The following is a 19,726-nucleotide window of genomic DNA, read 5'->3' on the forward strand; positions in this document are numbered from 1 at the left end:
ATCGGCAAATTCGCGAATACCTCGTATAACGAATGGATCATCAAGGAGGGCCGTACATCTCCTCGCAACGCTCGTGGAGACAGACGAAGAAGCTTTTGTCGAAAACTCAAACTTCTCTGCCAGCCTCACGAATCTTCTTGTGCGGATCACCGGGGTCAACAGCGTCCGGCTGGGGTCCGATACCGAAGCCAAGGTTGTCGAACTTGCCTTCAACATTACTACGAAGATCCGACTTGACCGCGACATCCTCCCGGTCTGGTTCAAGGCCGAGCCGCCCGGTCCGCGTGAGCTCGAGAAGACACAAGACAAGCATGAGACCTTCGCTGGCAGAACCCAGAGGCAGGACTTTCCGCTGTTCTACATATTGATGGACTACATCCACCAGGAAGGAAAAGTCGGCGACTTTGCGAGGACGGGACTACTCTACATCATCGAGTGCGCTTCCAGCTCGGAGCAACTGGAGCAGTGGATCGTCGAGAGCGATCTATCAACACTCATGTCGACAGGATTAGGCGCTTTGTACAGCCAGCTTAGTCGCAAGCTGGTTATCGACCACCTCCCACACGACTTGCCTCCCGTTCTTGCCCTCTCCGACTATGAACACCCGACGTCGACGTACGAGATCATAAGCTCGTGCTCCCCCGACTTTCAGCTGCATCTGGAGACTTTCTTGTCGCATCTTCTTTTCTGGCAGGATGTCTTGGAGCACTGTAAGTCAGTCGAGGTCAAGCAAACGCTGCTGGAGCATTTCCAGGTTATCTTTCTGCAACAACTTCTGTAGGTCAATTCTCCGCTTGCCAAGCGAACCGCATCTAACTGTTCTAGATACCCATCTCTTCTTGAGTCTTCCGATATCGACGGCGGCTCTTCCGTCGCTGTCTTGACCTATCTGCGCCGTATCCTTGAATCCCTCGATCATCCGGACATGATCAACCTCATCCTACACTATCTCCTCGGGCTACCGAGCCATCTATCTGGCCGCGGGCCCGGCTCACGAACGTCCATCAGCGACGCGCGCAAACGCAAATCTATGGATCTCGCCTCCATGATGGCTTCGGCGAATTCCGACTCGACTGCGACTCCACTCCTTTTTAATCTCGTAGATCTCATGCTCGCGTGCCTGAGGTCCCACAACCAGCAGACAATCCACGTCACACTGCAGCTGGTATCGGCCATTCTTAAGAGACATCACCGGTACGCCGTCATCACTCTGCTGCATACGGATGTCATCGTGGGCGAGAGGGCCAAGCGAACTATTGGTGCTCACGAGCAGGAGGTCGACTATTTGGTCAACCTCGCTGGCTCAATCGGCGGCCAGGACAACTTCGATGAAATCTACGACAGCATCGTGAAGGATACGATGGCTCGCCTGGAGAGTCACCCTTGTTCTTTGAAGCTCGTGGCACCTAAAATCTCCACCAACAACCACGAGTTACCTGCGATCCCAGACAGCCTTCCCGGCGCTCCTCGTGACGTGCCACAACACACATTGCGGCCTGATGATCCCCTTCTCAGCACATTGCTGGATCTGTTGGAGACTTTCTTCGTGAATCCTGTCGATACCAACCTCGCTCTAACAGACACTGTCGTCAATCTTGCCATCTGCGGCTACATGAGCATCGAAGGCTGGCTGTTGAGGAACCCTCAAAGGTACACGTACGAACATGACGCCGATCCCACATCTCCCATCACTCCGGCCACGCCATTGTTCAATGTGGTGCCTGTAGACCCAGAAGACCCAGGCACCACCGAGGCTGAAAAGCTCAGAGCCATCGAAAGCTGCAGACGTTGTCCTCTCTGGGCCCAACCGTCGTTGCCTCGCATGCTGGTCGTCTTGCAGCGACTCTGCACGCAGATCTCTGAATATCGAGAAAATATTCCCCGCTTCGACGAGCTGCTGCAACACCGTCGAGAGGCCTTTCAAACAGCCGATTCGGTTCACGCCACACCCAGTCTTCCAGCGAAACCCGTGCCGCATCAACACAGTTCAACCCAGACGCCTGACCGCCCAAGCCTGGAGGAGATTTCCCGAAGCGGCTCGCCATCGCGTCCATCGGCCCTCGAGGGCTTCGCACAGCGCCTTCTCTCTGAATTTGGCACGCCCAGTCGAACCAGCAGCCCTCGCGGTCGCAAAGAACACAGCCGTGGCTCGGGTGCGGCCAGCCCAATGCCTGGCGGTACGCCGGGTGGCCACGGTGCCTCCACGCCCTCGGCACGGCCTCTCCCATCATCAGCTCCTAAGGAGTTCCCGTTCAACTACGATGACCCATCGCACAGCGGCGCGCGCGCATTTTCGCCGAGCAGCGCGGGCGGCGACTCTGCAGCTGCCAGTCAGCAGGCGGCATTCGCGGCGGTTGATCAGAGCATTCTGGCGCGACGGGTCGGCAAACCGGCGAACATCAAGGCGATCCCTTTGCGACTCGGCCAGGATGAACCGGCGCCTGGCGAGGAACGCGTCACAGCGCACGAACCGCCTCCAAAGGACGACGACGAGGAGCAGGAGGTCGAGCGCCAAGGCGACGCAGACACAGATGACGGGGAGACGCAGACAGGCGACGGAGGCAACGATGCTGCTGCTACTGGAGACGTCGTCGACGACGACGAAGAAGAAGAAGGCAGCGAGCGCACCGCGTCCGTGTCGCACGTCATCACAAACGTGCTCATTCTGCAAAGCTTTCTTCTCGAGCTCGCGGCTTTGGTGCAGGTGAGGGCGGGGGTTTGTTTGACGAGGTACGCTTTGCGTAAGTGCAGGGTAGCGGACCAGATGCTAGAGCAGGGCCCTTGAAGATGGGCCGTCTTGTGTTTAGACAGAAAGCGGGAGCATAGTTTGGCGTCGGATGGACCTGGGTAGAGAGCTTTTGGGGCGAAGCGCGATGTCAGCATGGGTATATCGGGGATACATTGTTCTTAATTGCACTGCCTCCCCCCGAGGCGGGGTGGCTTCCGTGGAGGAAGTCGTAAGATTAGAAGGAGGAGCTTCACTTCTTGTACGATGCCGGGGGACTGCGAGTGCTTGGCCCATGGTCCTTTCAGCTCAGCAGCTGGGCTCGCTTTCGTTCTGTTTGGTCTGAACGAACGAGGCGTGAGGATGGTGGAGCGAGCGAGCCTCTCTTATCGTATCGCTCGTCCTTGGCAGTGAACTCCAGGAGGTAGGGCACCCTAGCTTAGTACCTACTCCGTAGCTACTAAGTGACCTACTCACGTAGCTACTTATGTACCTACTTAGGTGCCTACATAGGTAGATTGGAAGGTACCTACTTGGGCAGCCTGGTAGGTACCCTGAAAAAAGGCACCTACCTACCTCAGAGAGGCTCCTCAGAGAGGAGGGTGACGCGGATGATCGCGTCTCACGTCACTGACCTAGCGCCTTCGCCCATTGGAAAGCAGCTCCCACCCACCACTGGAATCTTGAACTGCTGGCCAGGCGCACTTCGTTTTGTCTACGTTGCTTCACACCGACTAACCTCGACAGCGCAACTTCATCACCAGCAACCTGTCGACCTTGTTTTCATCCATTTCTCCGCATTCTCCCGATTGAGCGACGCCGTCCACTGCGAACCCCCCCCCCCTCAACTTCCTCAACCGATCCCTCTTCTCTCGGGTAGTCAGAATTCAGAATCTCAGGCCAACCTCGGACGATGGCTCCCACCCAGAACCACGAAGACCTGAAGCACCGCACCCAGGAATCCGCCCGCGGCGTCTACGCCTTCAGCCAGCGCCAGCTCGACCGCGCCGTCAGCCCCTCCACCCGCCAACAAGCCTACACCAGCGCCGCCGACTTTGCCCACGAGCGACCCCTCCTCTTCGTATGTGCTCTGTTGTCGTGCTGCTGCTCCCTCTTTCTCTTCTTCCCTTGCCATGCATCTCTCCCGCCTCCTAGCTACCCCTCCCCACCCCCCCCAGAGTGACACAGAGCCAAGGCTAACGTGCGTCATCGTCGTCCTCGACACAGGCCTTTCTCGCCGCACAACTCATCTTCTCCTTCCTGCCGCTCGTCATCTTCGCGACCTTTGCCCTCTCGACTGGTCGGCTTCGCCCTCGGCGCCGCCCTCCTCTTCGCCCTCTTCTGGATTCGGGCGTCGCGCTGCTGGTACTCGTGCCGACGCTGTTCCTGACGAGCGCCGTCGGGCTCCTTGTTTGGATCTGGGCCGCTGGGAGCTTCGTTGTCGCGCGGAAGCTCTGGCAGGTTGCGCCGGCGAGTGTCAAGGGCGGGCAGCATGGGTCGACCAATGGTGAGCGGACTGGCGTTGTGCTGAAGGAGGAACCTCGTGATTGAAATATTGGCCGCGGAGTTGGAGTGTGTGGTGTAGGACAAGCATGGACAGTGCTTTGAGGTTGATGTCGCGATGGGGATTTTTCTTTGGGATGGGCACAGGCACAGGCACAGGCACAGGCGTATAAGGATGGACGGGTTATGACGGACTAGGGTATCACTATGCTTATAAAATGTACTGGCAAGAGTCTCTTGTAATATCATGGCATCACTGCCCCCGGATTTGACCTGGACGGGCGACTTTCCATCGGTTTCATACGACCACCTTGCTGAGACAAGCGTACATAGGACGTGTTTGCCTGCCTCGAGCTTGGTGAGTCGCAATCATCTTTTCCACCACGAATCAACTGACCGACTACGGCAGAATACAAAAACATGGCGATAGCTCATCGACGAAACGGTGGGGCCATTCAGAGCCGCCCTATAAGGTCATGCCTTCAACTTTCCCGTTCTGGGCCTCCTCAAAAGCTGCACTATTCGATTTGAGCCTTCATTGGCACACTAACGCATCACATGAAGAACACGGCTTCTGCTTCTAGTGCCCATACCCCACGACCGGCTCGCTCCGGCTGCCCGAATGGGCTTGGGCCTGCGCTGCACTCCACCCGGGCCCGAGACGGCGTCATTTTTCGGGTTCTTAGCCCGACTTGGGCCCGAGGTTGGCTTACCCACCGGGACAACCCACCCTCCTCCATCTCCAATCGTGACCTCATTGTGCTTACCCGGTTTTCGCATGTGTCCCCGGTCTTCTCCAGTGTTTTCTCCAGTTCTTACAAGTGTCAACAAAACGTCACAGAGAATTCTGACTGCTCTTCATGTCTCTCCAGTCATACTCAGGTCGAGTCGATCGAGTCGATAGATTACGCCTCGCTGACGACATACACTGAGAGGCTCCAAGGCAAGATAGCGATGGGTGAGCCAATCCGCGACAAACCTCTGCACGGGGATCAGATCCCCGCCGCGCACCTCCAGCCGCCGATCGCCGTTGTGGGGATGGGATGCCGTCTGCCTGGCAACAGCAACTCACCACAAGCCCTCTGGCAGTTCATCTCCAACGGCTCAGTCGCCGACAACGTGCCTCCGACGAGTCGCTTCCGTTACGCGACGCACTATGACGGCTCCGGACGCGCGGGAACGACGCCGTCCCCGGGTGCCATGTTCCTCGGGGACGAGATCGACATCGCGGCCTTCGACGCGGCCTTTTTCAACACGAGCCACCATGAGGCCGGGAGCATAGACCCTCAACAGCGACAGCTTTTAGAGGTCATGTACGAATGCCTCGAGAATAGCGGCGAGACCCTCGAAAGAATCCGAGGCGCCAACGTTGGTTGCCTCGTCGCCAACAATGGCTGCGGTATGTGTTTCCTTTTCCGCTGTGGAACGTGGCAGTGCAATGAGTTGATCAGTGCGCAGAGTACGAGAGCGGTACGACGCGCGATCCGGAGGACCAGATTCCAGGGCGAAGCACTGGATGCGGCCGCTCTATTCTTGCGAACAGGATTTCTCACTTTTTAGACATCACGGGACCCAGGTGCGTTCACTTCTAGGCATGACACGAGCATACAGCTAACTCAAACAGCATCGCTATTGATACCGCCTGCTCTGGAACTCTGGTCGCCGTCGACATGGCTTGTCGGTACCTCCAGTTTCAGCAGGCAGATGCGATGATTGTAGCGGGTGCTTTGCTGTACCTCGACCCATCAGCACAGCAAGACCGCGGTCCCATGCACGGCGCGCTTTCCACGTCCGGCAGATGCCACACCTTTGACGCCAGAGCCGATGGCTACATGAGGGCCGAAGGCGTCAACGCCGTGTACCTGAAGCGCCTCGACGATGCGATCCGCGACGGAGATCCCATCCGCGCCGTCATTCGCGGCAGTGCCACGACGGGCGACGGCCGAACGCCAAGCCTCACACAGCCCAACCCGGAAGCGCAGGCAAACGCGATACGTGCCGCCTACAGGAACGCGGGCATCACCGACTTCAGCGCGACCGGCTATGTGGAGTGTCACGGCACGGGCACTCTGGCGGGCGATCCGCTCGAGATCACCGGTCTCGCTTCGGCCTTTGCGTCAACGCGTCCTGTTGACCAGCCGCTGATCATCGGGTCTATCAAGAGCAACATTGGGCACTCTGAATGTGCGGCAGGGTTGTCTGGACTCATCAAGGCGGTCATGGCTGTTGAGCGCGGCGTCATTCCCGGAAACCCGACGTTCATCACGCCGAATCCCAATATTGATTTTGAAGGATCGGGAGTCCGAGCGTCCCGCACAGCCATGCAATGGCCGAGCTATGCGGCCCTGCCACGCCGTGCCAGTGTTAACTCCTTTGGATTTGGTGGATCGAACGCGCATGTTGTTCTTGAAGCAGCGGAAACTTTCATGCAAGATGAGGGCTACCGCAAGACGTTCAAGACGTTGCAGGACCAACACAAACCATACACGAGCAATCAGAACGTGTCATGGAAAGACAGACTCCGTCTCTTGACGTTCTCGGCAAATGACAGGGAAACGTTGCCGAGCAATGTAAGGGTCGTCTCGGACTATTTGAGGGATCCATGCGTCAATGCCCAGGCCGACGATGTCGCGTATACACTCTCTGATCGTCGAACGCACCACTTTCATCGCGGTTTTGTCGTTGCCGATTCACTGGATTTCGATCCCAGTAAAATCATCATCGGCAAGCGAAAGGCGCAACCCCCTCGCATCGGCTTCGTGTTCACCGGGCAAGGTGCCCAATGGCCTCAGATGGGCAAGAGCCTGATCGAGAACATACCTCTGGCACGCAGCGTCGTTGATGAGCTCGACTCGGCTCTGCAGACATTACCGAATGCTCCCCAATGGACATTGCTGGCTGAGCTGACCGAAATGAGAGATAAAGCGACGCTTCGTTGCCCGGAATTCTCTCAGCCTCTGGTCACCGCTTTGCAACTCGCCCTGCTTGCTGTTTTGCAAGACTGGGGCATCGTGGGTCACAAGGTTCTGGGCCATTCATCTGGTGAGATTGCTGCCGCCGTTGCCGCCAATCTCATCACACCTGCGGAAGCAATCAAGACCGCCTACCTCCGTGGGCAAGCTGCAAAGAGGCAGTCTTCTGACGGGAATCTGGGAATGATGGCGGCAGGCGTCTCTGCGTCAGATATCGAGAAATATTTGAGATCTGACGTCTCCGTTGCTTGCTTCAACAGTCCCACGAGTCTGACATTGTCTGGCCCCGTATCCACTCTCGAATCCATTCGCGAAGACTTTCAGAATGACGGGCATTTTGCGCGTCTACTCCAGGTCGATCTGGCCTATCACTCCCCCTTCATGCGTGAAATTGCCAACGATTATCACAAGATGCTCCAGGAGCACTGCCCTCCATCTGGCAAGCATCTGAGAGGCAACTCCATGCTCTCCTCTGTTACGGGACACGCCATGTCCTCGCGTATAGGGCCTGAATACTGGAAAGCCAACATGGTCAATCCCGTGCGGTTGCGGCGCCCGCCGCGGAAATGCTCTCCGGGCCTGACGCATGCGACTTCATCATTGAAGTCGGCCCCTCTGGGGCGCTGGCCGGTCCCTTGTCGCAAATAATCAAGTCTCTGCCCGGTGGTGGGAAGAACATCCAGTATGCTGCGGCCGCAAGTCGAGGATCAGAGACCCTGGCTGCTCTTTTCGAAGTAGCAGGTAAGGTCTGGGCGAGGGGCGGCCCTATCAAGCTGGCCAAGGTCAATGCGTATGACCGCCCTTCCGTCCTTGTTGATCTACCAAACTATCAATGGAATCACTCCAGGCGGTACTGGCGAGAAGGACTCTCGACGGAGGAGTACCGCCAACGGCCGTTCATATCACACGAGCTCCTCGGGTCCAAAGTTCTTTCCACGAGTTGGCAGTTTCCCACCTGGACCAAAGTCATTCATCTGTCGGATTTGCCGTGGCTAAGGGACCATCGCATCAACGGTGAAGTCATCTTCCCAACTGGAGCATATGTTGCCATGGCGGTTGAGGCCATCCGCCAGTCCAGTATCATGGCCAGATGCTCAGGCGGTGCGCAGCCCACTTCTTTTACCTACAGGATGAAGAACATAAATGTTCTCGAACGTCTCGTTCTCGATGAAGCGGAAGGCTCAAGAACAAGGTCGATTCTCTCTCCAGTTCATGATTCGGCAGAGCAGTGGCATACTTTCACTATCCAGTCCTACGATGAGATGGCTTGGGTTACGAATTGCATCGGGTACATCAGAGTTGATGAAACGGTCGCAGACGGGCCTTCATTCCCGGCTGAGACTGTGCCATTGCGCTATTCTGAGTCCGGGGGAAGATGCTACAAAAGAATGGCCGCTTTGGGGTGCGACTATGGCCCTCATTTCCAACTGATCAAACGATTCCAAGCTGCTCCAAATGAGAAGTGTAGTCGAGGGGTGCTGGAAACCGAGTCGCCAGAGCACCATTCATCATACTCCATTCATCCAGTGACCATTGATGGGTTCCTCCAACTTTGTGGTCTCTCCCTACAACAGAGCTTGACGACGGCTGGGGAGAGCGTCAGCATGGTGCCCAACCGTATCGGAAGTCTCACAATACCAGCAAACGAGCTTATCGAATCGACATGTATTGGGTCTGTCCTCCCTCAGTACATTGGCTATGGATCAGAAAGCTCAAGAGCCAATCTTACCGTGTCTGGAAAACTGATTCATCCGAAAAGCGGCCGCCCACTTCTCGATATGAGCGGCGTGTTCTTTGACGTTTTCACGCCCAAGGAGGACTGCTTCACAAAACACACATATACTCGCTATAAATGGGACATCGACATATCATTGGCGACCGCGGAAGGCCTAAATAACATGCTGTTGAGCCAGAACCCTTCTCCAACCTCTGAAGACGCATTGCAGAGACTCTTTGATCTCATAAGCCACCAAACGCCCGATGCCTCAATCATCGAGGTCAACATGGACGACCAAAGCTCATCATGCAAATGGCTCGGGACTCATCCAAACAGGCCTCATGCCAAGTACACCCGCTTTGCAGGCAGCGAGGCTGTGCTAGCTATGATGCAGGGTAGATACGCCAACTGTGCCGATACAGAGTTTCAGATCCTTGAGGCCCTGAACCGCAGCGATGCTCTCCGAGCGAAGAATGACTTTGCTATTCTGACAGTCGGTGAATGGGTTGCAGAGGACAAAGCCATGCCCCTGCTTGCAAAAATTCTGTCAACGCTAAAAGAAGACGGCCAGCTGCTAGTTACTGATCTTGATCAGGCCACTGAAGCCAGAGTGAAGAAGGCTCTGAGAGAAGCTGGTTGCTCCTGCATCAAAGATCTGGCGCCGGCACTATCTCGTGGAGCCACTCTTGCTTCATCGAAGCAGGCTGAGGGGTTCCTCAACCAAACAGACATTACTTGCTTGCACCTTGCCGCAGGAGAAACCCACACAGGGAGGATCCTGGCTGGGCTTCAGAGTTCTGGATGGAACGTACGATCCATAACCTCGACTGAAACAATTCGACAACGAACCCATGTTCTAATTCTGGACGAACTATACACTTCTGTCACTGCAACGATTTCTTATCAACAACTTTTGATGATTCAAGAACTCATAAAGAAAGAGTGCAATATCCTTTGGGTCACAACTGGGGCACAGATGAACATCACCAACCCAGATCGAGCTGCCACAACGGGCTTCCTGCGGACACTCAGGATGGAAGAAGTCCACCTACGCATCATAGCTTTGGATGTCGAATATCCTGGAGGCAACAAGACCATTCCTGCTATTGAGACATGTCTTAGGTTACTGGTCAACGCAGAGGGCAAATTTAGGCGGGAAAGCGAATTCGCTGAGCAACAAGGCCTGATCCACACACCTCGGCTCTTGGTCGACGACGAGTTTGAGGTGGCGAAGTTCGACCATTTGAGAGGTAGACAGCCTGAGATGCTGAATGTGCAAGGCGACACGTGCCTGCGGCTGCAAATGGACGTGGGTTCGAGCACGTCACTGTGCAGAGAGGTGAAATTGCCATCGATCCTGCAACAAGACCACGTAGAGGTGGAAATCTTTGCCACGGAGTTACCACCGCGATTACAATGCCTACAATATACAGCGTGGTCAGGGGCAGCGGGGACCATCACGGCGCTTGGAAGCAAAGTAATTGGCTTGGAGGTTGGGCAGCGAGTAGCCTTCAGTCATGATGGCTATATGCTGAACCGAGTGTGTCTCCCCTCCGCTTCCGTTCAAAGGATTCCAGACGAGTTGTCGTTTGTATCAGCTGCTAGCCTTTCTGGGGCTTGGTTCACAGCGCTGTATGGATTAAAGAGGCTGGCGAATCTTCAAAAAGGCCATCGTGTGCTCATCTATTCGAATGGTAACCCGAGGGACTTGGCAGCCATAAAACTTGCCCTGCATTTAGGAGCTCAGGTAACTCCATGAGACCTTTCCCTGCATTACCACAAGGCCGAACTAACAAGTCACAGGTATACGTTGGAATTTCTAACGAAGATGGACGTACCTTACTGCAGAATGAGGTCCCGATACCACCCAACCGAATCATGGTATTGAATCGAGAAGATACAAGTGGCGACCGCATTCGATTGGCTGGAGAAGTCCTGTTTGACGTTGCTTTAGGCTCCTTCTCGGATATCCATCTAGCTATGGTGTGGAGGCATGTAGCTGAAGATGGTACGCTTGTCTTGACCGAGCAGACCGAGGACTCGACGCAAGTCAACCTTTCATTGGAGCCTTTCACACGAGGGGCCTCTTTCAAAGTCCTGAACCCTCAAAATATACGAAAGGATACCCTCATCTGCAATCAGTGAGTTGTATCAACCAAAGATGCCGTAATAGTACCTGGCTTACATCTGTCAGGTTATTAACAGAAACACTCGGGCTCTTGAGCGTCGGCAGTAGCCTATCATCACTCTCGCTGAAAGTATTTGGTTATGATCAAATTGAAAACGCCGTACAATGGATGAAAGCCAACAAATTCGCGCAGGCGATGCTATGTCGCATTTGGGGCCAGGATGTTATGATTCAAGTATGTGCTGCCCTCTTCTATCCGATCGCTGTTGTATGTGGCTGACTTGTCCGCCAAAGATACAGCCAGAACCCCGGACAATCAAATTCGAGGAACATGCATGCTACCTCCTAATTGGCGGCCTCAGGGGCCTTTGTGGAAGCATTGCTATTGATTGGGCGAGGCGCGGAGCGAAGCATCTTGCCGTAATGTCGCGCAGCGGCTACGATGACGAGACCTCGCAAAGGGTCTTGCGAGAGATCGAGGGTATGGGCTGCCATATCGATCTTTTGCAAGGGGATATAACCATACTGGATGATGTCCGGCGGGCCCTCTCTGAAACGAGTGTTCCAATTCGTGGTATCTTGCAAGGTTCTATGGTCCTTCGAGACCGACCTTTTCCGGCCATGACTATCGAAGAGTTTCACCAAGCAGCAGGATGCAAAATCACGGGGACCTGGAACATTCACAACGCATCACAAGACTTGGGCCTCGATCTGGACTTCTTTACCCTGCTCTCAAGCATTGCTAGCGTTCTGGGAGGGATGGCACAAGCCAACTACGCTGCAGGTTGCTCTTTCCTTGATGCGTTTGCTGCCTACCGCCACGGCCTCGGTCTTCCAACGTTCAGCGTCAACCTTGGCATCATCGGTGAGGTAGGCTACATGTCGCGGGATGAGGCATTGCTCGAAAGGCATATCGGATCCGTCACAACCAGTATCAACGAAGACTTGATGAGACAAATCATACGATACACTGTTCTCCAGCAGAGCAAAAAACCGATCAGCCACTCGGCCACGTCAAACATTGTGACAGGTATCGCGGTACCGCAGTCTGGCGACTCCTACCTTCGATTGGACAAGCGGTTTTCGCACCTCTTCATAGGTGGCGACGCTCAGCTTCGGGGAGCCGAAGACAGCGAGACAAGGGATAACGCCCGTCAGACAAGAGAGCTCAGGGCCCTGCTTGCGACGCAACCAACAACAGCAGATCGTGGGGTGGCGTTGGAACTCGCCATTGCGGTGGTTAGCGATTACATTGCGCACGCAATGCACTTGAGCGAGCCTGTCGAGCCAGAACGATCACTAGCTATGTATGGAATCGATTCATTGGCGGCTGTGGCTTTCAGAAATTGGGCGAGAATGGAGCTGGGCGCTGGATTGTCCACAGGGGATGTCACAATGGCGCCGTCGCTGGTAGCGCTTTGTGAGAGTATAGTAGACGGCTCCAAGGAGTAACTATGATATCTCAACATCTCATGCCCTCTAAGGCGATGATATTTGTCGCCATATAGACACAACGCAATGTTTGCCGTTGCTGAGTGTCAGTGACATTTGGAGTCTCCCCCGTAGTCTTCACTATTATGACTGGCCTCGAGAGAGGTAGAACCCGGGCTCCACAAGCCCCTCAAACAGGACTAACCCCGCCCTAACTCGACGCTATCACCATTGAACAAGATCATCGATCCACATAACAGCAGCCAGAGCGCCATTATCCCGCTGAAAATCCCCATAGCTGAGGCGAAGTAGCTACAACAGGTACAAGTATGCATGCACCAATCCCTGTCGGCATCAATCATTGTACAGTCTGCGTGGCTTAGCTGGTCAGAGCGTCGGTCTCATATTCATCAATATGACTGGATCATCAGATCTAGATATCCGAAGATCATGAGTTCGATCCTCATCGCGGACAATTCTTTTGCTCGCTGTAATCAATTTAAAGATGCACAGCATGTCTCATTGTTTTTTCTTGTTCGCCGGCGGTATCGCGGAAGGGATAGCCCCGAGCCCAGTCAGTATTCGTGCTTGACCTGTACGACTGCGGACATGCCGAGAGTCCGAGAGCCGGATACACCGACATTTCGGGTGCCGTGATCCAGTGCCCGGCCGGCTCACCGCCCAGTATATGGACATGCCGAATGCACACTTACAGTAGCTTTCAATGGATATCGATCGATGACACGTTAGCTTCGCGACCACTGGTATTTTCGCAGCATGCTCAAATTGGCCGTGCCATGGCACGCTGGGTAGTACCAGATCGACGCCCTGACTCCGACATCGCGGAGCCGGAGACATGTCAAAATATTCAAAACAAGGAACGCGACGCCGCCTTGGGATTTCCTGGGTCTTCGCGGTTGAGTTGAGTAATGATGGGGTGATGTTTTGACGTCCATTACGTTGGCGAAACCCTTCACATCCAATCGAAATGGAAATAAATCACGACCTGGATGAAGCCAATGTTATTTAGGTAATGTTGTATAAAATCCCTGCTTGGCGTTTGTCCATCTTACAATTTTGATCTTGATTTGCGCTCATGTATGATTCTCGGAAAAGCAGTATAAGAAGATCGTATTCGAAACAGAAAAATGGCTGGTATCGGCAAGTCAAGTGGAAGCAGACAACGGTCACTGCAGTCCGGAACAGCTTCCATCAAACCAACACCTTAGATTGCGTCCGCCTCGCCTCCTAACCAACCAGACACATGTCAGTCAGATCAATGCATCTCTCGACACCTCGTGAAGCCACCGTCCCTCCATTAAAGGGGCCGAATCTACGTTAAAGAATTTCGCCACTGGACTGAGGCTTCAAAATGGCGATGCACGTCTACGTTGGCGGAGCATGTCCCTGGCTGGATGGCCACATCAAGTCGTTCATTCGGCGCCATGTTCCAGACGCCGTATTTGTCAGCGATCCCAAGGCTATACCAAAGGACGCATCGACCGTTTACCAGTTCTGCGATGGCTGGGAGCTCAACGAGAACTTCGCGGTTCTCAACGCTGCAGCAAACGGCCTGATCAACGCGTATCCCAGCAGTGATGCCCTCGCTCGGAAGGATTACATGGCTCGAGTCATCGAGTGCTGGACAGCAAAGAGGCCTGACAGCATCTTGAAGACCAATTCGCCGGCCACGGTGCGGCTTTCTCTCGATTACGCCGAGTACGTCGATGACGCCCTGGCGGCGGCAGACGATTTGACGATACTATACTCACTGGAGGATAATCTCAACAAAGAGCCGTCTGATCGGGAGTGGTGGATCCTTAAGCCAGCCCTCGTAGATTGCGGCGCCGGCATCCGCATCTTCAGCACGGAAGAGGAACTCGCCAGCAACCTCGAACTTGCTGAGGACGAAGATGACGACGAAGACACGGACTCAGTCACAGAAAGGTCTGAGCCGGCGACCGACCTCGAAGACGGCATCAATCCGAAAGACTTCCTACCAACGCTCTCCACACCCGGCCTCACCGCCCTTGATGCACTGGTCACGGCGACCTCATCACTGGTCATTGACCCGCGCCCGAAGAAGAAGCAGCAGTACGTGTTCAAAGCCGACGGACGCATCCCATCAGCTCAGATGCGGGAGTTTGTCGCCCAGCGCTACATTGTCTCCATTCCGCCGCTCGAGAAACGCAAATGGCACGCCCGGGCTTACGTCCTTTCTGTCGGCCGCCTCAAAGTCTACGTGTTCAGGGACATGCTCGCGCTTCTAGCGGGCGAAGACTATGCACCACCGTGGCTGAATCCGAGCCTGCGCGCATCCCTGACCAACACAGGGCTGCAAGAAGACGAAGACATCTTGAGCAAAGAGTCGATGCGCAGTCTTTGGGCTGCACCAGACGATCTTTTGCCTGGTGATTGGAAGAACGAATTGTTCAGGCAGGTGTGTGAGGTTTCGGCAGAGCTCTTCAGAGGGGCGGTGCACACGATGGCTGATAAGTTTACGACGATGAACAAATGCTTTGAGCTGTTCGCGCTGGATTTTCTCGTTGACACGAATGGGACGGCTTGGTTGTTGGAGGTGAATGAAACACCAGCATTTTATGAGCAGGGTGTCGCTGGGTCCATTGCCCTCAACCTGATGGAGTCGGTCATAGCTGTGACGCTGCAGCACATGGGGCTGGCGAATGGCGTAGGTGGGATGAGCAAGACGTCGAAGGCACGGATGGTACAGGTGTTGGACGAGACGAAAAGTCTGGCGAAGAGCAACATTACTGAGATCCTGCCCGAGTAGACGTGGACGATACATCTAGACAATCGGAGTTGAGAGCGTAGGAGAGACCCGGCACCCGTCTGACAATGACGACGACTCTAAGCCACCATAACAGCCTCGAAAAATGATAGTAGCCGACCGCTCGCGACCATGTTCTCTTGTATAACCTCACGTCAGCATGCGGGTGCTTAGTCCCCTGCAGCGTTCAGACGATGGACTTTGTGTGCCTGGCCTCGCATGACTGCATCGGCTACTGAACGGGTCGTCTTTCCCGTGATCCAAACTATCAGAGGACAGCAGCCCAAATGATATCATGTAGCATGCTTCAAGGTGACATGCTTCAAGCAACGTAAGGTCGCAGCCTGAGTCGAAGTGAATCATCACTGCGCACGGCAAGTCACTCGTGAGAACCGAGGTTAGCCTGCACTCCGGACTCGGTGAATGTTGCGACTGGACCTTTGGGCGCTGAATAAGTGCCTATCTTATTACTCCGCCCTTAAACCCATGGTTGGCTGAGGGAGATATAGCGAAAGCTGTGGCTTGCTTGCGTGTCGCCAACGGACTGTCGGCGAAATGCCAGACAGGGTCTGGTTGGCGGCGTAGGCTTCTACTGCGGGCGCGGCCTGTCTTGCATGCACAGCAGCCCGGAATAATCCTCCATGAAGGACGACATGGCATCGCCTACCGGACATGGAGGTAGAACAATTGGTATCTCCGAACGCGCCTATATGAATCCTTCGATGAACCAGCTTTTATTCAATTTGTTGATTATTCCTAGCCTCATACATCATCTGTAGCTCGTTATACTCAGCCATCGAATAAATTGTCTCTCGACCTAGGGCTGTATTGTTCAAGACAAGTCGGGTTACGTATCGAGCTCACGACTGAAAGTCATGACTACGTTTCGTAGAAGTACATTTCTCCCGTACAAAGCTACTTTGACGGAGGAGAACCTCCCCGATCAGTTTGGCAAGGTGAGCTTCTCCTCCTACTCGGGTACTCCCTTTTGTTAACGGGACAGGTTTTCATCGTCACCGGCGGCAATAGTGGCGTTGGGAAAGAATTGGTCAAAATCCTCTATCAGCACAATGCTCGCATCTGGATAGCGACACGCTCCAAGGAGCGCACCGATGAGGCCATTGCCGAGATTCAAAAGGCCCATCCTAAGTCCAAAGGCCAACTGCTCTTCCTCAAGCTTGTGCTTGACGACCTTGGGACGATCAAGCAGTCAGCATCCGAGTTTGCCTCTCAAGAAACGCGTCTCGACGTCATCTGGAACAATGCAGGCGTCATGCTACCAGCAGAGGGCTCTAAGACCGCCCAGGGCTTTGAATTGCAGCTTGGTGTCAACTCCCTGGCTCACTTCCTGTTCATCAAGCTCCTGACTCCGATACTACAAGAGACCGCCAGAGCTGCACCACCGCGAAGTGTCCGTATTGTTTGGGTGTCTTCTATGTCAGCTGACTTCGCACCCAAGCCGGCCATCGACCTTGGCAACATGGACTATCACAAGGAAGAGGACAACATGACGAAATATAATCGGTCAAAGGTTGGCAACTTGATACATGCCGCTGAATTTGACAGGCGATTTCCGGAGAGCAATATTATCAGTGTGGTAAGTCCATAACCCCACTCCGCAACGCGTCTATCGTCGTCTTCTGACTGTATCATCAAGTCCTTGAATCCTGGACTTTTGAAAACCAACCTGCAGCGGAACTTTGGTGCCGCCCAAAAGTTCCAGGTTGTAAGTTATATCTTGAACAAACCTCTCTGTTCTCCGTCTGCTATCTATGCCTGTTATCTTTCTTTGGTAAAACGCAAGTTGAAACCAGATAACTTCTCGACACCGTCCGAAGTCCTCGCGTTTTGTTGAACTCGGTTCTCTTGGGACCATAGATCGTTGGCTAATCTTTAATAGAAGCTAATGGGAAAGCCTGCCAAGTATGGAGCGTACACTGAATTGTTTGCGGGGCTTGACTCTTCGATCACGTCGAAGGATAAGTGGAGTAAGTAGTTGACAGTGTGATTCTCCGTGCAATCGCAGCTCTCTTGATGCTGACTGTTATCAGTCACTCCATTCGGGAGGCGAGAGGAGCCCCGAGCAGACATCGTCGAACCTGAGCTGGGGAAAAGGTACTGGGACTGGTGCGAGGATCAGGTCAGGTCTTTTTCCTAGCCCGCAACACGAAAGAAAGCAGGCCAAGTCTGGAGAATAAATAAGAGCGATTAAATGTCAATAAATTAAAGCCAAATAATTCGTACGCACATTGTTAAGAAAGTCATTCGGCGCTTTCTGTTGCCTGGGGTCTATTTGCTGGGCGTGGTTGCTATTGTTTGTACTTCTCTGTTATCTAAACACTCCACACTCCAATCCCATGAAGTATCTAACCATGATAAAGAATGGGATATCGAAGTTACTCTGGAAAACCGATGTGTTCCTCGTCTGTAGCACCTCCCTGCTGCACCGCAACTCCAAAACCGGCAAAAGATTTCGCCGCCGAGTGACGCAATATCTGATTTCCGAACCAGGGAATCGAACCCTGAGCCTGACGGTGAGAGCGTCAAATGTTAGCCATTACACCAGTTCGGATTGGTGTTTCGCAGGACTGAATTACTAGTTTACAAAGTGTGGACACGGATATGGAGCTGTGGTGGGGGTGAACCCCCATTGCCCGTGTTGGCGCATCGGGGTTCTTCTGCCCATCCGTTATGTCAAGGTATGGAACTTATGGTCAGGCAATCGACCGCACGTTGTTGAGATTAGAGCGCGAGGCAGTGAATCAAGTTATCAGACGTGCGTTCATATTCCCACAGGCACGTGGGAAAGTGACCAAGTCCAAGCTACAGCTTAACTGAATTTTTTCTCTCGCATTGCAAATGATGGTTTTTGGTACAGACGACGTCGTCGAAACACGAGATTGACGACAAGCCAGCTTACCCCGGCGGCGTCCACGGCCGTGAGCATCGCAATACAATCACTCGTATACCTTCTTATTATTCACGTACGCTTGGACTCAGTGCAGAAATACACCCTAGATCCTGGCTTGGTCTTGGTCTCGTGGTAACCCGATGCGTGCTTATTGACAGACACAAAAGCTACCTTAGTATTGGCCGTGAGACATCACAGACGAAAGCTTTCATAAATCGAGCTACCGAAGGTCGAGGTTTTGAGAGGTTGTAAAGAGTCTTGGCAATTCCGGCAGTTGCAGCCCAGACTTGGCCTTAATGATCTCTTTAACCGTAGTAGGAAGGAGCAGGAAGGAGCCGGTGATCTCCCTATGGGCAGGATATCGGTGCTACGCAGATAATCTAATCGCAACCTTAGATACCTGAGCAACAGCTAGCCATCCGGAGAAAATATCTTACAAAGAGAAGGTTTAATTTAGGTGAGACTATAGACAATCAAGCTTATATATACGGGGAGACGATCGAGAAAGACACCCATTCTGTGCAAAGGCGTAGGAGTGCGATGTCAAGATGATTCGCCACTGAGGGCTAGAACATTCGGGCAGCTCGGCCAGGTACCCGCTGAGAGAAACGCAATGTGATCTGCGCCGCTGAATGATCTCCTGCCCTATACTAACTACTTCCCCGCGGACAGTGACACTCTCGTAAAGCGGCAGTTTCCATCTCTGCATGAGCACGATTTGAGGTCCGTTGCACTTTAGGCAGCTGGAGGCATTCAGCTGAACTGCACGTCAAGCTTCACCGCAATGGCGCACATTACTACCTCTGTGGCAATATCGGGAAGGAGGATCTTCGAACGGGATGTTGATGGATAATAAATAGGCCCTGACTACCGTCGGGTACTGCCGAATACCCTTGGAACTTGTAACCAGCACCATTGTTGGTTTCTACTCCTCTCTATCTCTGGGACAGCCTTGTATCATTGCCATTACTATGCATCTCCAGACCGCCCTTGCCGTTCTGGCTTCTGCTGCTCACCTTGCCTCTGCAGCTCCAGCTGCTGAGAGCATCAAACAGAATTCTCCTCTGAGGCTCATCAAGACTTCTGAAGAAGATCCCGGTCGATGGGTGACTGAAGAGGAGAAGGCAAAGTTGGTGCTCGGCTCCAAGCGCATCAACTTCATCGACATCACCGACATCCAGGTACGAGAAACACCGCCCACATCCGAGAGGCTTGAATTGACCCTGGTAGGATGAGGCTGTTCTTTCCGTTCTCTCGACGCCTCCTTCGGAGTCTTCCCTCGAGGCCCGTCAAGTCAGGTACCCGACGACTTTGACGCACGTCGCTGAAGCCAATGCCTTGATTGCCGGAGTGTCTAACACTAGGCCTCAGAGCTGGCTCCAGACTTTGACCAAGTAAGACCATGACTTCATTGTCCGCGTGCTTTGATCCAGTCCATTGTTACTCACACACCAAAGCTTCCAAAACCGCCACTACCAGTCGACATACGGCACCCAAGCGAGCACTTGGCTCTTCAACCAGGTCACAACGGTGCGGCCGCGAACCCAGCTA

The 19,726-nt window shown here is 53.9% G+C and overlaps 6 protein-coding genes and 2 non-coding genes across 8 annotated transcripts in view; 7 read left to right on the forward strand and 1 right to left on the reverse strand.

The window, feature by feature from the left end:
* Window positions 1–32: 32 nt before the first annotated feature.
* VDBG_09120 (conserved hypothetical protein) lies at window positions 33–2,785 on the forward strand (the record flags this gene model as incomplete). Its single annotated transcript, XM_003000579.1, has 3 exons — window positions 33–52; window positions 124–777; window positions 826–2,785. The coding sequence occupies 3 exons, from the start codon at window positions 33–35 to the stop codon at window positions 2,783–2,785; spliced, it is 2,634 nt and encodes an 877-aa protein (XP_003000625.1).
* Window positions 2,786–3,638: 853 nt separating this feature from the next.
* Window positions 3,639–4,276, forward strand: VDBG_09121 (predicted protein; the record flags this gene model as incomplete). Its single annotated transcript, XM_003000580.1, has 2 exons — window positions 3,639–3,806; window positions 3,953–4,276. 2 exons carry the CDS (start codon window positions 3,639–3,641, stop codon window positions 4,274–4,276), a joined length of 492 nt encoding a protein of 163 aa, XP_003000626.1.
* A 906-nt stretch (window positions 4,277–5,182) lies between these two features.
* Window positions 5,183–12,497, forward strand: VDBG_09122 (lovastatin nonaketide synthase; the record flags this gene model as incomplete). The annotated part of the gene is made up of 6 exons (XM_003000581.1): window positions 5,183–5,627; window positions 5,840–7,699; window positions 7,807–10,457; window positions 10,721–11,058; window positions 11,112–11,280; window positions 11,340–12,497. 6 exons carry the CDS (start codon window positions 5,183–5,185, stop codon window positions 12,495–12,497), a joined length of 6,621 nt encoding a protein of 2,206 aa, XP_003000627.1.
* A 347-nt stretch (window positions 12,498–12,844) lies between these two features.
* On the forward strand, window positions 12,845–12,951 carry VDBG_15192. Its single transcript has one exon. It is a non-coding gene; the product is annotated as a tRNA-Met (tRNA).
* An 897-nt stretch (window positions 12,952–13,848) lies between these two features.
* VDBG_09123 (TTL domain-containing protein) lies at window positions 13,849–15,267 on the forward strand (the record flags this gene model as incomplete). Its single annotated transcript, XM_003000582.1, has 1 exon — window positions 13,849–15,267. The coding sequence occupies one exon, from the start codon at window positions 13,849–13,851 to the stop codon at window positions 15,265–15,267; it is 1,419 nt and encodes a 472-aa protein (XP_003000628.1).
* Window positions 15,268–16,139: 872 nt separating this feature from the next.
* On the forward strand, window positions 16,140–17,422 carry VDBG_09124 (retinol dehydrogenase; the record flags this gene model as incomplete). Its single annotated transcript, XM_003000583.1, has 5 exons — window positions 16,140–16,158; window positions 16,212–16,861; window positions 16,958–16,990; window positions 17,165–17,252; window positions 17,316–17,422. The coding sequence occupies 5 exons, from the start codon at window positions 16,140–16,142 to the stop codon at window positions 17,420–17,422; spliced, it is 897 nt and encodes a 298-aa protein (XP_003000629.1).
* A 342-nt stretch (window positions 17,423–17,764) lies between these two features.
* On the reverse strand, window positions 17,765–17,836 carry VDBG_15193. Its single transcript has one exon. It is a non-coding gene; the product is annotated as a tRNA-Glu (tRNA).
* A 1,310-nt stretch (window positions 17,837–19,146) lies between these two features.
* VDBG_09125 (leucine aminopeptidase) overlaps window positions 19,147–19,726 on the forward strand; it is a gene marked incomplete at both ends in the record, with an annotated part of 1,454 nt that continues 874 nt past the window's right edge. Inside the window, 2 exons of the mRNA XM_003000584.1 lie at window positions 19,147–19,356; window positions 19,406–19,463. Of these exons, the coding sequence (XP_003000630.1) occupies window positions 19,147–19,356; window positions 19,406–19,463 (268 nt within the window). The remainder of the gene's footprint in view (window positions 19,357–19,405; window positions 19,464–19,726) is intronic.

The sequence above is a fragment of the Verticillium alfalfae genome, genomic scaffold, assembly GCF_000150825.1.
Source record: "Verticillium alfalfae VaMs.102 supercont1.14 genomic scaffold, whole genome shotgun sequence".
Classification (NCBI taxonomy): Eukaryota; Fungi; Ascomycota; class Sordariomycetes; order Glomerellales; family Plectosphaerellaceae; genus Verticillium; species Verticillium alfalfae.